Source organism: Giraffa tippelskirchi, chromosome 9 (genome assembly GCF_054371585.1).
Source record: "Giraffa tippelskirchi isolate mGirTip1 chromosome 9, T2T-mGirTip1v1.2.pri, whole genome shotgun sequence".
Classification (NCBI taxonomy): domain Eukaryota; kingdom Metazoa; phylum Chordata; class Mammalia; order Artiodactyla; family Giraffidae; genus Giraffa; species Giraffa tippelskirchi.
In genome coordinates, this window is record NC_137283.1 from 11,102,441 (window position 1) to 11,115,663 (window position 13,223).

Sequence of the window (13,223 nt, forward strand, 5' to 3'; positions counted from 1 at the left end):
CAGGCCCAGCCGAGGTGGGCATGCCCGTCTTGAGACTGCAGTGGCCCCCAGTCCCTGAGTCCAGGCTCACGTCCTGGCAGCCCCCGTTTCCCCAGTGTGGGGAGAGGCCGCAGGAAGGCGTCTGTGGCGGCTGGGCCATGGGGAGGATTGCTGCTGTGACTCGAGCCTTCCCTGGGGTGGACTTTCCTCTTCAGGGTGCTGGGTTTGTCTTGCAGCCAAGGGATTTTCACAGCGTGCTCCAGATGGTGCTGGAGGAAGTCCCAGAGCCCGTGAGGTGAGCAGGACCCAGGCCCTTGGCTGAGGGGTGGGTACCAGGCCTGCCCTCCCGTGGAGGATGCTGGAGGGGGAGGCAGCAGGACTGAGTGGATGAGCCCCTGGCCCCCAGCAGGCTTTGGCAGGTGAGAGCTCCTCACCTTGCCCTGGCATCAGGCTTGGAGCGGCCTCTGCATGCAGGGAACAGCCCTCTGACTCTGCAACCTGGAACCTGTGCCCCGTGCTCACGGTTGCCACCGGTGGCCCCTGGTGGGTGGTGACTAATGGAGGAAGGTTTTGGTGGCACCTCTGCGAACTCTTCCCTGAGCGGGCTGTTGCTGGGGGATCTCCAGTCAGCTGCTAGGGAGTTCCAGGCTGGTGCGGCTGCACTGTGGTCCCTGGAAACAGAGAGGGACCTTGGTCCTGGCTTGCAGTTGAGCTGCCGGCACAGCTGCAGGCATTCGCTTGTTTCAGGGCATTGCTGACACCTCCGATTTCAGGGGGCTTGGTAGCTGTGGGCAGGGCGTGCTTTCCTTTCACAAGACCAGAGATAGGGGACACGATGACTCTTAGCTCATGGCAGGTTTCTGTTCAGTTTGGACTTGGAAGACTCCAAAGACCCCTCATACTGCATGGATGACGTAATTGTCCTGGAAATCGAGGTGAAGGGCTCAGTGGAACCTTTCCAGGTTCTCCTAGAACCATATGCCCTCATCATCCCTGGGGAGAACTATATTGGCATAAATGTGAAGAAGAATTTTAAGGTAGGTGGTTGTCTCTCCCCAGCCTGGGCTGGTCGAGATGGTGCTGAACTCAGCACAAGTTCCTGGGTTCAGAGGTCTTTGCCCGGATATGTTGCCCACAAACCCTGTTGGTGCTGTCGAGTGGCTGGGAATTAGCTGGGAGGGTTTGGAGAGGACCTTCTGAGAGCCCCAAACCCCTCAGTCGTTGAGCAAGTACAGTCTCCTAGGGAGCCTGGGTCGGGGTGTATCTTTCAGATGTGGAACAACAGCAGGTCAGCCGTCAGATACACGTGGGGGAAGATCAGCGACTGTCACATCATTGAGGTGGAGCCCTGCACAGGGACCATCGGTACTTCGGGGACCGCGGGAGGGGCTGGCTGGGGAGGGAGAGCTCGTGGTCACGGAGCCTGGGCAGGAGTTCGAGGCCCCATGATCAGCTCCAGCCACAGCCCAGCCCCGGCCATGACACGAGGAGGCCCGACATCTGGGCCAGCCACAGAGGGAGCCTGCTGCCCCTGCATGTCCCCCCGCCTCACCTCACCCTTCTTCTCCCAGAGCCCAGCGAGGTCGAGGATTTTGAGCTGAACTTTACCGGGGGTGTCCCTGGCCCGACGAGCCAGAACCTGCTGTGTGAGATCAAAGACTCACCCTCGCCTGTGCTGTTGCACATCGAGGCGGCCTTTAAGGTGCCTGTGATGGGGTCGGGCGGCTAGGCAGGCTGGAAAGGAGGGCCGGGGTAGGGCACCAAGCCCACACCTGGGTAGCCCAGTGACCGGCCCCTCTGGGTGCCTCAGGGGCCTGCCCTGGTCATCGACGTCTCAGCCCTTCAGTTTGGTTTGCTGCGCCTGGGACAGAGAGCCACCAACTTTATCCAGATCCGGAACCTCAGCCAGCTCCCAGCCATGTGGGCCATGAAGGAGAGCCAGGTCTCCCTGCAAGAAAGGCAAGAGGACGTAAGTCCTGTGGTGCCACCCCACCCCCAGGAGCAGATTAACCCATGTGATGTGTGAGCCGTGATACCTTGACACTGCCCCTGGCGCGTTCAGGCTGGGAGAGGAAAAGCCTGCCTGGTGACCTTTGCCTGGCAGTGTCCCCCCTTCCCCATCCTTTCTGCAGCTGAGCGTAACCCCAAACTAGATTTTCCTGTTCCTCTCTCTGCCTTCTAACACAGAAATAGGACAGGGGTTTCGCCATCTGACAGAGTAGCCAGAGTCAGGAAGAAAGTAGGCAGCTGAGTTGGGAGGGAAGCTTCCAGGGCCTCCAGGAAAGGGCGAGCCCGCTGCTGGGATTCCAAGCCTCCCAAGGACCGTGCTTGCAGTTTTGAGGACCTGCCACCAGGTGGTGAGCATGTGACCCAAACCAAAAAGTCTCCAAAAGGAAAATCATTGCCACTCAAATAGCATGCTTCCTTTTTCTCTAAAAATAGAAGATATTAAAATTGGCTAAGTATTTACCGTCAACGTCTAAATTAGGGCATCGTGTCTAAATACCATGTTCCATCCTGAACAAGGCCAAGCCACAACACCAGCAGGCACAGGGAATCACTGACTCACCACACCCACTCCTCACATGTGGGAACGGTCGCTGCACGTGTGAGACTGGCCAGATCAAGAGGGTCCGACCCTCCCTCTAGCTGCAGCTCACCCAGGTCCCCCGTCCTGCTGCCCACTTCCTTTCCCCTTGAAAGCTATTCTTCTTTGCCTGGGAGCCTCGCTTCTCCACTGGGTGCTCTGAAACGGAGAAGTGAAGACAGTTTTGTATCGAATGGCCAAAACTATTGCCAAGGAATGTTCCACAGGCTTGGAGTTAATGCTGGATACCCCCAGGGCTCACTGGTCACCTGGCCTGGCTCATGGAACCAGAGACTAGAACTGGGACGGGGGGCAGGTGTTCTCAGTAACCTTTTATTCAAAGGAGAAGGCAATGGCACCCCACTCCAGTACTCTTACCTGGAAAATCCCATGGACGGAGGAGCCTGGTGGGCTGCAGTCCATGGGGTCACTAAGAGTCGGACATGACTGAGCAACTTCACTTTCATTTTTCACTTTCATGCATTGGAGAAGGAAATGGCAACCCACTCCAGTGTTCTTGCCTGGAGAATCCCAGGAACTGGGGAGCCCGGTGGGCTTCCATCTATGGGGTCACACAGAGTCGGACACGACTGAAGCGACTTAGCAGCAGCAGCAACAGAAGCCCAAGATCTAGAGTAGAGTATGAACCAGAGGCCCCCTGATCAGACATCCTGCCTCCACCCACATCCCACCCCCCTGCTCTAGGACTACTGAGGAATCCCTGGGATTTCCCAGAGCACAGTTGGAAACTTACCGGCCTCAGGCAACCTCCTCATTTGATAAGTATAGAGAGGGTTGGGGGCTTCCCCAGGGCCACACCACCGCTAGGTGGCAGAATCATATCAGATCCCATTTCCCTGATTCCCAGTCTGTGTTTTTCCTCCCACTGTGAAGAATAACTACATTTTATAATTGAAGTTATTGTCAGTTTCATCGTGTATTAAGATTTATGTCCAAATTGAAGCTGGTAGCAATCTCTGTAGTTCTCTGTACTGTATTCTTGTGAGCTCTCAAAAGTAATATTGAGATTTGGGGTTTGTTGGATGTGCCCAAGTCAGGATCCAGAAACCCAGCCCCAGACCAAAGCCTGCTCACCCCAACACACACACACAGACACACACACACACCCACCCACCCACCCACCCACCCACCTTAGGCTCCAAAGGAGATGCATGTGAAAAACAATGAGCGAAACACTCAAAGGAGCTCTTCCCTTCCCAGCTAAGCTTAGACCCAAAGCTCAGGGGAGAGAGCTACTTTTCCTGAGGTGTAGGTCAGCCCTACTCCCCACCCCCCAGCGCCTGGGCAGTGAAACTTCTGCAGTGAGAGAGCGCAGAGCCGCAGACAGCACAGCACCGCTGCCAGGGCAGGAGGCCAGCTGGGTCAGGGCAGGGGCAGCCAGGTCACCCTGCAGGCAGGTGACTTGCATTCATGGTCTTGGTCTCAAGGAAGAAGGAGACGAGAGAGGAGTTATGTTGTTCCTGGTTGTGATCTTTCAATGCCCAGTGACACCCTGCTAGTCACTGTGACCCATCTAGGGGTCCTGGGGCACACAGTCAGGGGCACTGTAATGCCCAAGCCTTCTCCCTCCCCTTTTAGTGCCTGGTATGGGGCAGGAGTGGAGAAGGCAATGGCACCCCACTCCAGTACTCTTGCCTGGAAAATCCCATGGGTGGAGGAGCCTGGTAGGCTGCAGACCCATGGGGTCGCTAGGAGTCGGACACGACTGAAGCGACTTAGCAGCAGCAGTAGCATGGGGCGGGAGGTGGACACATCAGGTAAATGTGAACTAACTGCAGTGGGGGATTAGGTAAGGGGGTGACCATATGGGGAAGGGATCACATGGGTTTTAGCAAAACCAAACTTGGGTCCTGATCATCCACATGCAATAAAGCCGATCTACTGACACTGGGCTGTGGTGAAGGAAAGTGTAGCGGTTATGGTAAGGTGCCAGACAAGGAGAACAGGTGGCTGACACTCAAAAAGCCCCGAACTCCCGAAGGGTTTCAGCCAAACATCTTTAAAGACCAGGTGAGGAAAGGGGGTTATAGAGTATGTGGTCAGCTTGTGTACAGTTCTCTGATTGGTTGATGACAAGGTAGTGTCACAGCGATTAACATTATCAATCCTCAGGCTCCAGTACATCGGGGGTCTATGCGCTCATGGTCATCAAGTAGTTAACTTCTTCCATTTGGTGGTGGTTTAAGCATCTGTAAAACAGCTTAGGAAATGTGCACCAGTTACTATTTTCTAGGTGTTTCAGAGAAGAACTAAAGCAGAGGATATGAGGGAGGGATCTGTCCCGAGACGACACAGTTATAGGTGCAAGGACAAATCTGTGGCCACATAGAAGCTTGGGCCCTGCTACAGTCTGGGAGCTTGTCCTTCCATCCTTGGAGCCACAGCTCCTGACCCACACCTGCGGAGTAGGGCAGGCAGACCTCTCAGAGCCACCACACCAAAGGCGCCTCCCTCTGCCTTCCACCTCCTTTCCTTGGAGACTCAGTTTTCATCGTCTTCTCCTCTTCATCCTGAGCACTGGCTCATCTGTGCTCCCCCATCCGCTTGTCGTCTTCTGCATCCTGGAAGCGCTCAGGGGGCTAAGAGGGGCAGCTTGGGGGTGACCCTGGTTGGTCATGGCCAGCCCCCAGTTCTGCAGTTCCAAGTGTCCCCACTCCTCACCCTTCTCCCCATCAGGTGTCTCCCTTCGACATCGAGCCCTCGAGCGGCCAAGTTCAGCCGCTGGGGGAGTGCAGAGTGAGCATCACCTTGGAGGCCCGGCGCTGCCAGCGTCTGCAGACCATCCTGGAGCTGGAGGTGGTAGATGGGGCCTGGAGGTAAGGGTGTGCAGGGAGCCTGTACAACACACGCTGCATATTCATGGCATATTTATTTAGATCATGTAGTTACGTGTTTATAGACGTTTTGGAATTTAAAGGTATTGATGTTTATATTATAAAGTTTAGAAATTACAAAAAAGAAAATGGAAATGATCCACAATCTATTACCTGGAGATCATTCACTAGTAGTAATGTGGGATATATATATCCTTCTAGTGTATGTATGCTAAAGGAATGTACAGTAATGCAACCACTGGGACAACATTTTGTTACCTGGTAAAAGGATGACAGTACTTTTGGTCCAGCATTAGTCCTTCTGGACATAGTTGCATAGAAACGTACACATGTGCAGTGGGAGCCTTGTGCTCATCCTGGAAGGCTCATAGCTGGACTCCTAATGATAGCAAAAAACTAGAAACAACCTATGTTCATCAGCAGGAGAATGGATGCAAAATAACTGGCAGATTTTTTCTTTTGTTGAGATTCAGTTGACTCGTTACATTGTGTAAGCTTAAGGTGTACAATGTACTGACCTGAGGCTTCCCTGAGGGTCCAGTGCCTGGAGCAGAGTTCTATTCCTGGTTGGGGAACTTAGATAGCCCACAAGCTGCACAGTGCAGCCAAAGAAAAAGAAAGAAAGAGAAAATACTGACCTGATCCATTTATACATTTCAGCATGATTGCCACTGAAGTATTAGCTTACACTTCCATCAGTTTAAGTAATTATATTTTCCTTTTTGTGGTGAGAATAATCAAGTCTCCCAGCAGGTTTGATGTATATAATACAGTATTGTACATAATCACCATACTTCACATTAGGTCCCCCAGACTTGTTCACATGTTAGTTGGAAATTTGTACCCTTAAACAGCATCTCTCCTATTGCCCCAGCCCCAGCTACTGGAAACCACCATGCTACTCTCTATTTCTTTTGGCTTTTTTAGATTCTAGATATAAGTGAGATCATAGAGAATTTGTTTTTCTCTGACTTACCTCACTTAGCGCAATGAGGACATTGTGCTCCTCAAGGTCCATCCATGTTGTTGCAAATGGCAGAATTTCCTTCTTTCTCATGGCTGAATAATATTGCATTGTATGCAAAAACCACCTCATCTTTATCCATTCATATGTTGACAGACACTTAGGGTGCTTCTATACCTTGGCTGTTGTGAATAATGCTTCAGTAAACATGGGGATGCAAGTATCTCTTTGATATCCTGTTTTCATTCCCTTTGGATATATACTCAAAAGTGGAATTGCTGGGTCAGATGGTCGTTTTATTTTTAATACTTCGAGGATCCTTTATACTTTTTCTGTTGTGGCTGAACCAATTTACATTCGTACTAGTGGTGAACAAGGGTTCCCTTTTCCCCACTTCCTCAGCAACATTTGTTATCTTTTGTCTTCTTAAAGATAGCAGTTCTAACAGGTGTGAAGTCATCTCTCACTGTTATTTTTATTTGCATTTCCCTGATGCTTAGTGATACTGAGCATCTCTTCATGTACCTGTTGGATATTTGGATGCCTTCTTTCTGAAAATGTCTAGTTCCTCTGCCCATTTTTAAATTTGAGTTCTTTACCACTGTGCTACCTGGCAATGGGAAGACACAAAGGTTAAGGCTTATTGAAATAATTTCTTTGATATGCATCTTAATGAATCCAGGAATTCTATCCTGAATTCCACTCAGGGTGCAATGTTGGGAACAGGTACAGTGGCTGCTGGCTTGATGGTTGCAACATCCTTTGTTTACTGAAATGCCAGACCGCATTCTTTGCCATGGTGTGCAAATACTTCTCTCATTTGGTAGGTTGCATTTTCATTTCGTTCACTGTTTCTTTTGCTGTGCAGAAGCTTTTTAGTTTGATGTAGTCTCACTTGTTTATTATTTTTTATAGGCTTTCTATTTTATTTATTTTGGTGGGATGCACAGCATGGCATGTGGTGTGCGGGATCTTAGATCCCAAACAGAGGTCAAACCTGCGCCCCTTGCAGTGGAAGCACAGCATCTTAACCACTGGACCTCCGGGGAAGTCCCTCACTTGTTCATTTTTGCTCTTACTGTTTTTTGGTACTTTTGGTGTCAGATCCAAAAAGACATTCCTCAAGATGTTGAGGAACGTCTTCCCTGTGTTTATTCTGGGTGTTTTATAGTATCAGGTCTTATGTTTAAGTCTTTGATCCATTTCAAGTTAGTTTTTGTGAGTGGTATAAGATGGGGGTTCAGTTTCATTTTTCTACATGTGGTTATCCACCTTCCCCAGTACCATTTGTTGAAGAGAATGTCCTTTCCCCATTAGGTGTTTTTTTAAATTGAAGTAATAGTTAATTTACAATGTTGTGTGAATTTCAAGTGTATAGCAAAGTGACTCAGTTATATAGATACATATATATGTGTATATATATATATTATTTTTTATATATTTATATTCTTTTTCAGATTCCTTTCCATTATAGTTTACTACAGAATATTGCATATAGTTCCTTGTGCTGTATAGTAGGTCCTTGCTGTTTACCTGTTTAATATATAGTACTGTGTATATGTTAATCCCAAACTCCTAATTTATCCTTTTTCCCTGCCCCCACACCACCCCTCCTATCATCTCTGGTAACCATAAATTTGTTTCCTATCTCTGTAAGTCTGTGTCTGATTTTATAAGTTCATTTGTATCATTTTTTTTAGATTTTCCATATAAGTCATATCATATGATGCTTGTCTTCCTCTGACTTACTTCACTTAGTGTGATCATCTCTAGGTCCATCCACGTTGTTGCAGATGGCATGATTTCATTCTTTTATGGCTGAGTAATAGTCCACTCCATGTATGTAACACATCGTCTTTATCCGTGCATCGTCGATGGACCTTAGCTTGCTGATTGTAAACGAGGCTGCAGTGGACACTGGGGTGCATGTATCTTTGCAGTAAGACTTTTCTCAAGATACCTGTCCAGGAGTGGGATTGCTGAATCGTATGGTAGCCCTATTTTTATTCTTTAAAGAACCTTCATAATATTTTCCATTGTGGCTGCAGCAATTTACCTTTCCACCAACAGTGTAGGAAGGTTCCCTTTTCTCTACACACTCCCCAGCACTTACTGTTTGTAGACTTTTTGATGATAGCTGTTCTGATGTGAGATAATACCTCATTGTGGTTTTGATTAGCATTTCTCTAACAATTAGCAACATTGAGCAGCTTTTCACGTACCTGTTGCCTATCTCTATGTCTTCTTTGGAGAAATGTCTGTTTAGGGTGTTCTTGGCTTTCTTGTCAAATATTAGTTAAGTGTATATGTGGCCCCCTTCATGGATCACAGCCTTGTCATGCCAAAGGGGCTTGCATAATTCAGTGAAGCTATGAGCCATGCTGTGCAGGGCCACCCAAGACAAAATGTGGTCCCCTGGAGGAGGGAATGGCAAACCACTCCAGTATTAGAGACACAAGAACTCCGTGAACAGATGAAAAGACAGAAAGATATGACACTGAAAGATGAGCTCCTGAGATTGGAAGGTATCCAGTGTGCTATTGGGGAAGATCAGCCAGCAATTACTAATAACTTCAGAAAGAATGAAGCAGCTGGGCCAAAGTGGAAACAACACTCAGTTGTGAATGTGTCTGGTAGTGAAAGCGAAGTCCAATGCTGTAGAGAACAGTGTTACATAGGAACTTGGAATGTTAGGTCCATAAATCAAGGTAAACTGGATGTGGTCAAGCAGGAGATGGCATGAGTGAACATCGGTGTCTTAGGCATCAGTGAACTAAAATGTGCAGGAATGGGTGAATTTAATTCAGATGAACATTTTGTCTACTATTGTGGGCAAGAATCCCTTAGAAGAAATGGAGTAGCCCTCATAGTCAACAAAAGAGTCTGAAATGCAGTCCTTGGGTGCAGTCTCAGAAATGATAGAATGATCTTGCTTCCTTTCCAAGGCAAATCATTCATTATCACAGTAATCCAAGTCTGTGCCCCAACCACTAATGCCAAAGAAGCTGAAGTTGAACAGTTCCATGAAGACTTCCTAGAACTAACACCAAAAAAAAAGATATCCTTTTCATCATGGGGGATTGAAATGCAAAAGAAGTCAAGAGAAGATACCTGGAGTAACAGACACATTTGGCCTTGGAGTACAAAATGAAGCAGGTTAAAGGCTAACAGTTTTGTCAAGATAACATGCTGGTCATAGCAAACACCCTCTTCCAACAACACAAGAGATGACTCTATACATGGACATCACCAGATGGTCAATACCAAAATCAGATTGATTTTATTCTTTGCAGTCGAAGATGGAGAAGTCCTATGCAGTCAGTGAAAAGAAGACTTGGAGCTTCAGATCCAGGTGGCTCAGATCACTGTGGCTCAGATCATAAACTCTTTATCGCAAAATTCAGGCTTAAATTGAAGCAGGTAGGGAAAACCACCAGGCCATTCAGGTATGACCTAAATCAGATCCCTTACAATTATACAGTGGAGGTGATGAATAAATTCAAGGAATTAGATCTGGTTGACAGAGTGCCTGAAGAACTATGGATGAAGGTGCATATAAGAAAAAGAAATGCAAGAAGGCAAAGTGATTGTCTGAGGAGGTTTTACAAATAGATAAGGAAAGAAGAGAAGCAAGAGGCAAGGGAGAAAGGGAAAGATAAACCTAACTGAATGCAGAGTTCCAGAGAATATCTAGGAGAGATAAGAAGTCCTTTTTAAATGAACAATGCAAAAAAATAGAGGTAAACAATAGAATAGAAGGGAAAGACTAGAGATCTCTTCAAGAAAATCGGAGAGGTCAAGGGAACATTTCACACAAGGATGGGCACGATAAAGGATCTAACAGAAGCAGAAGAGATTAAGAAGAGGTGGCAAGAATATATAGAAGAATTATATAAAAAAAGGTCTTAATGACCCAGATAACCACAGTGATGTAGTCACTCACCTAGAGCTGTACATCCTGGAGTGTGAAGTTAAGTGGGCCTTACAAAGCATTACTACAGACAATGCTAGTGGAGGGGATGGAATTCCAGGTGAGCTATTTAAAATCCTAAAAAATGGTGCTGTTAAAGTGCTGCACTCAATATGCCAGCAAATTTGGAAAACTCAGCAGTGACTACAACACTGGAAAAGGTCAGTTTTCTTTCCAGTCCCAAAGAAGGGCAATGCCAAAGAATGTTCAGACTACCATACAAGTGTGCTCATTTCACATGCTAGTAAGGTAATGCTCAAAATCCTTCAAGCTAGGCATCAGCAGTACATGAACTGAGAACTTCCAGATGTTCAAGCTGGATTTAGAAAAGGCAGAGGAACCAGAGATCCAATTGCCAACATTCATTGGATCATAGAGAAAACAAGGTAATTCCAGAAAAACATCTATTTCTGCTTCACTGACTACATAAAAGCCTTTGACTGTGTGGGTCATAACAAACTGTGGAAAATTCTTACAGATGGAAATACCTTACTTGGAAATGCCACCTTACTTGTCTCCTGAGAAACATGTATGCAGGTCAAGAAGCAGCAGTTAGAACTGAACTTGGAACAACAGAGTGGTTCAAAATTGGGAAAGGAGTATGCCAAGGCTGTATATTGCCACCCTGCCTATTTAACTTCTATGCAGAGTACATCATGCTAAATGCTGGGCTGGATGAATCACAAGCTGGAATCAAGATTTCCAGGCAAAATATCAACAACCTCAGATATGCAGATGATACCACTCTAATGGTAGAAAGTGAAGAGGAACTAAAGAGACTCTGGATGAGGGTAAAACAGTAGAGTGAAAAAGCTGGCTTGAAACTCAAAATAACAAAATCTAAGATCATGGTATCCAGTCTCACCACTTCATGGCAAATAGAAGAGGAAATAATGGAAGGAGTAACAGATTTTATTTTCTTGGTGTCCAGAATCACTGTGGATGGTGACTGCAGCCATGAAATTAAAAGACATTTTCTCCTTGGAAGGAAAACTATGACAAACCTGTACATCATATTAAAAAGCAGAGATATCACTTTGCCGACAGACATCCATATAGTCAAAGCTATTGTTTTTCCAGTAGTCGTGTACCCATGTGAGAGTTGGACTGTAAAGAAGGCTGAGCACTGAAGAATTGATGCTTTCCAATTGTGGTACTGGAGAACTCTCAAGAGTCCTTTCAACTGCAGAGAGATCAAACCAGTCAATCCTAAAGGAAATCAACCCTCAGTATTCATTGGAAGGATTGGTGCTGAAGCTGAAGCTCCAACACTTTGGCTGCCTGGTGCGATGAGCCGACTCATTGAAAAAGACCCTAATGCTGGGAAAGATTGAAGGCAAAAGGAGAAGCAGGTGACAGAGGATGAGATGGTTAGGTAGAACCATTGACTCTGTGGACATGAATTGGAGCAAACTTCAGGAGATAGTGATGTACAGGGGAGCCTGGAGTGCTACAGTCCATGGGGTTGCAAAGAGTTGGACACAACTTAGCAACTGAACAACAGCAACAAAAATAGGTGGCATTTTTAAATGAATGAAATACCATAGTATTCTGGGTGGAACACACTGGAGGTTTTGAAGGTTATTAATGATATTCCCTCCCTCATGCTCTTCTTCCTTCCCTCCTTCCTTCTTTGCTTATGGAAAATTTCTTAAATATATAAAAATATTAATAGGATAGTGTAATTGAACACTGGTGACCTTGGTCTGAAACAAGTTGGAACGGGGCTTGGGTTCCCAGCCAGAGATTGAGCCCAGGTTGCATTGGTGAAAGCCCTAGATACTAGCCACTAGAGCAGTGGTCAATGACAAGGGCCCTGGTCCTTCATCTTTGAGAAGAGCATTTCCACAAAGATGGAAAGTAATGAAGCAAGTAGAGTATTTAGTAAAAGAGTACAGTACGTAGGGATAGACATAAGGGCAGTTTCAGAGGGAGAGAGTCTCGAGTTCCTGAGTCGTGCCCTCATGATCATTTGAGTTACTTTTATGGGGCATTTCTTCTGGGTTTCCTTGGGCCAATCGTTCTGATGTGCCTGGTTCATGTTTGGTGTATCTCAGGATCCTTCCATGTGCGTACACACATCTTTTAGCCAAGATGGATCCTACCTCAAAGGCCTGTTGGTAGCTTAGCATCATTCCTCTTTGACCTTCAAGGAGCCTTTCTGCGCATATGTGGTCAGGGAGGTCTCCTGACTTCAGAAATGAGAAATATGTGCTCTGGGCAGGGCTCAGTGGTAGCTTAGCATCATTCCCCTTTGACCTTCAAGGAGCCTTTCTGCGCATGTGTGGTCAGGGAGGTCTCCTGACTTCAGAAATGAAAAGAATGTGGTCTGGGCGGGGCCCAGCGTCCTCTCTTAATTGTCCTGCTATTCTCGTCTTGGAATTTCAGTCCATAGGGAATAAATCTCCAGTTGCTTTACCCTCAGGGGGGCCTGTCTACCTCCTGTGTGATAATGAACCCTTGAGTATCCATCCTCTACCTTCAACAATTATCAAATCATTGCAAATACTGTATCATCCACATGGTTCATCCACTTCTTCCCACCCCTTCTCAAACTATTTTGAAGCATAATGTTCATTTTTGTAAGTTGACTGGCAGTAATATTTTGCTTCTTAAGCTGAACAGGGGTGGAACACAGATGTTCTTTTCATTATTATTGTTTTAATCGTATATATATATATACACATACATATATATATATATGTATGTATATATATATATTTAAACTGTGTGTTTGTTTTGTACTTGTTATTTTGTTATAAAAACACTTAACTGCTTGTTTTAGATCCTCATGAGTACTTGATATATCCTCCAAAGAGAATGTGCCAGTTTATACTTTCACATCCAGGCAATGAGACTACCCATCAC

General features: G+C 46.5%; 1 protein-coding gene across 13 annotated transcripts in view; it reads left to right on the forward strand.

Annotated features, from left to right (window-relative positions):
- DLEC1 (DLEC1 cilia and flagella associated protein) overlaps positions 1-13,223 on the forward strand; it is an 86,973-nt gene that overhangs the window by 51,374 nt on the left and 22,376 nt on the right. For 11 of the 13 annotated variants that reach the window (XR_014064620.1, XR_014064621.1, XR_014064622.1 and 8 more), the window contains 6 exons: positions 216-274; positions 848-1,016; positions 1,251-1,344; positions 1,551-1,681; positions 1,790-1,948; positions 5,264-5,403. Coding sequence is in view for 6 of the 13 variants with exons in the window: in XM_081527348.1 (XP_081383474.1) it covers positions 216-274; positions 848-1,016; positions 1,251-1,344; positions 1,551-1,681; positions 1,790-1,948; positions 5,264-5,403 (752 nt within the window). In the remaining 7 variants the exon portion in view is untranslated. Of the gene's footprint in view, positions 1-215; positions 275-835; positions 1,017-1,250; positions 1,345-1,550; positions 1,682-1,789; positions 1,949-5,263; positions 5,404-13,223 lie in introns of all 13 variants that reach the window. The other 2 variants (XR_014064619.1, XM_081527349.1) reach the window with 1 other exon arrangement.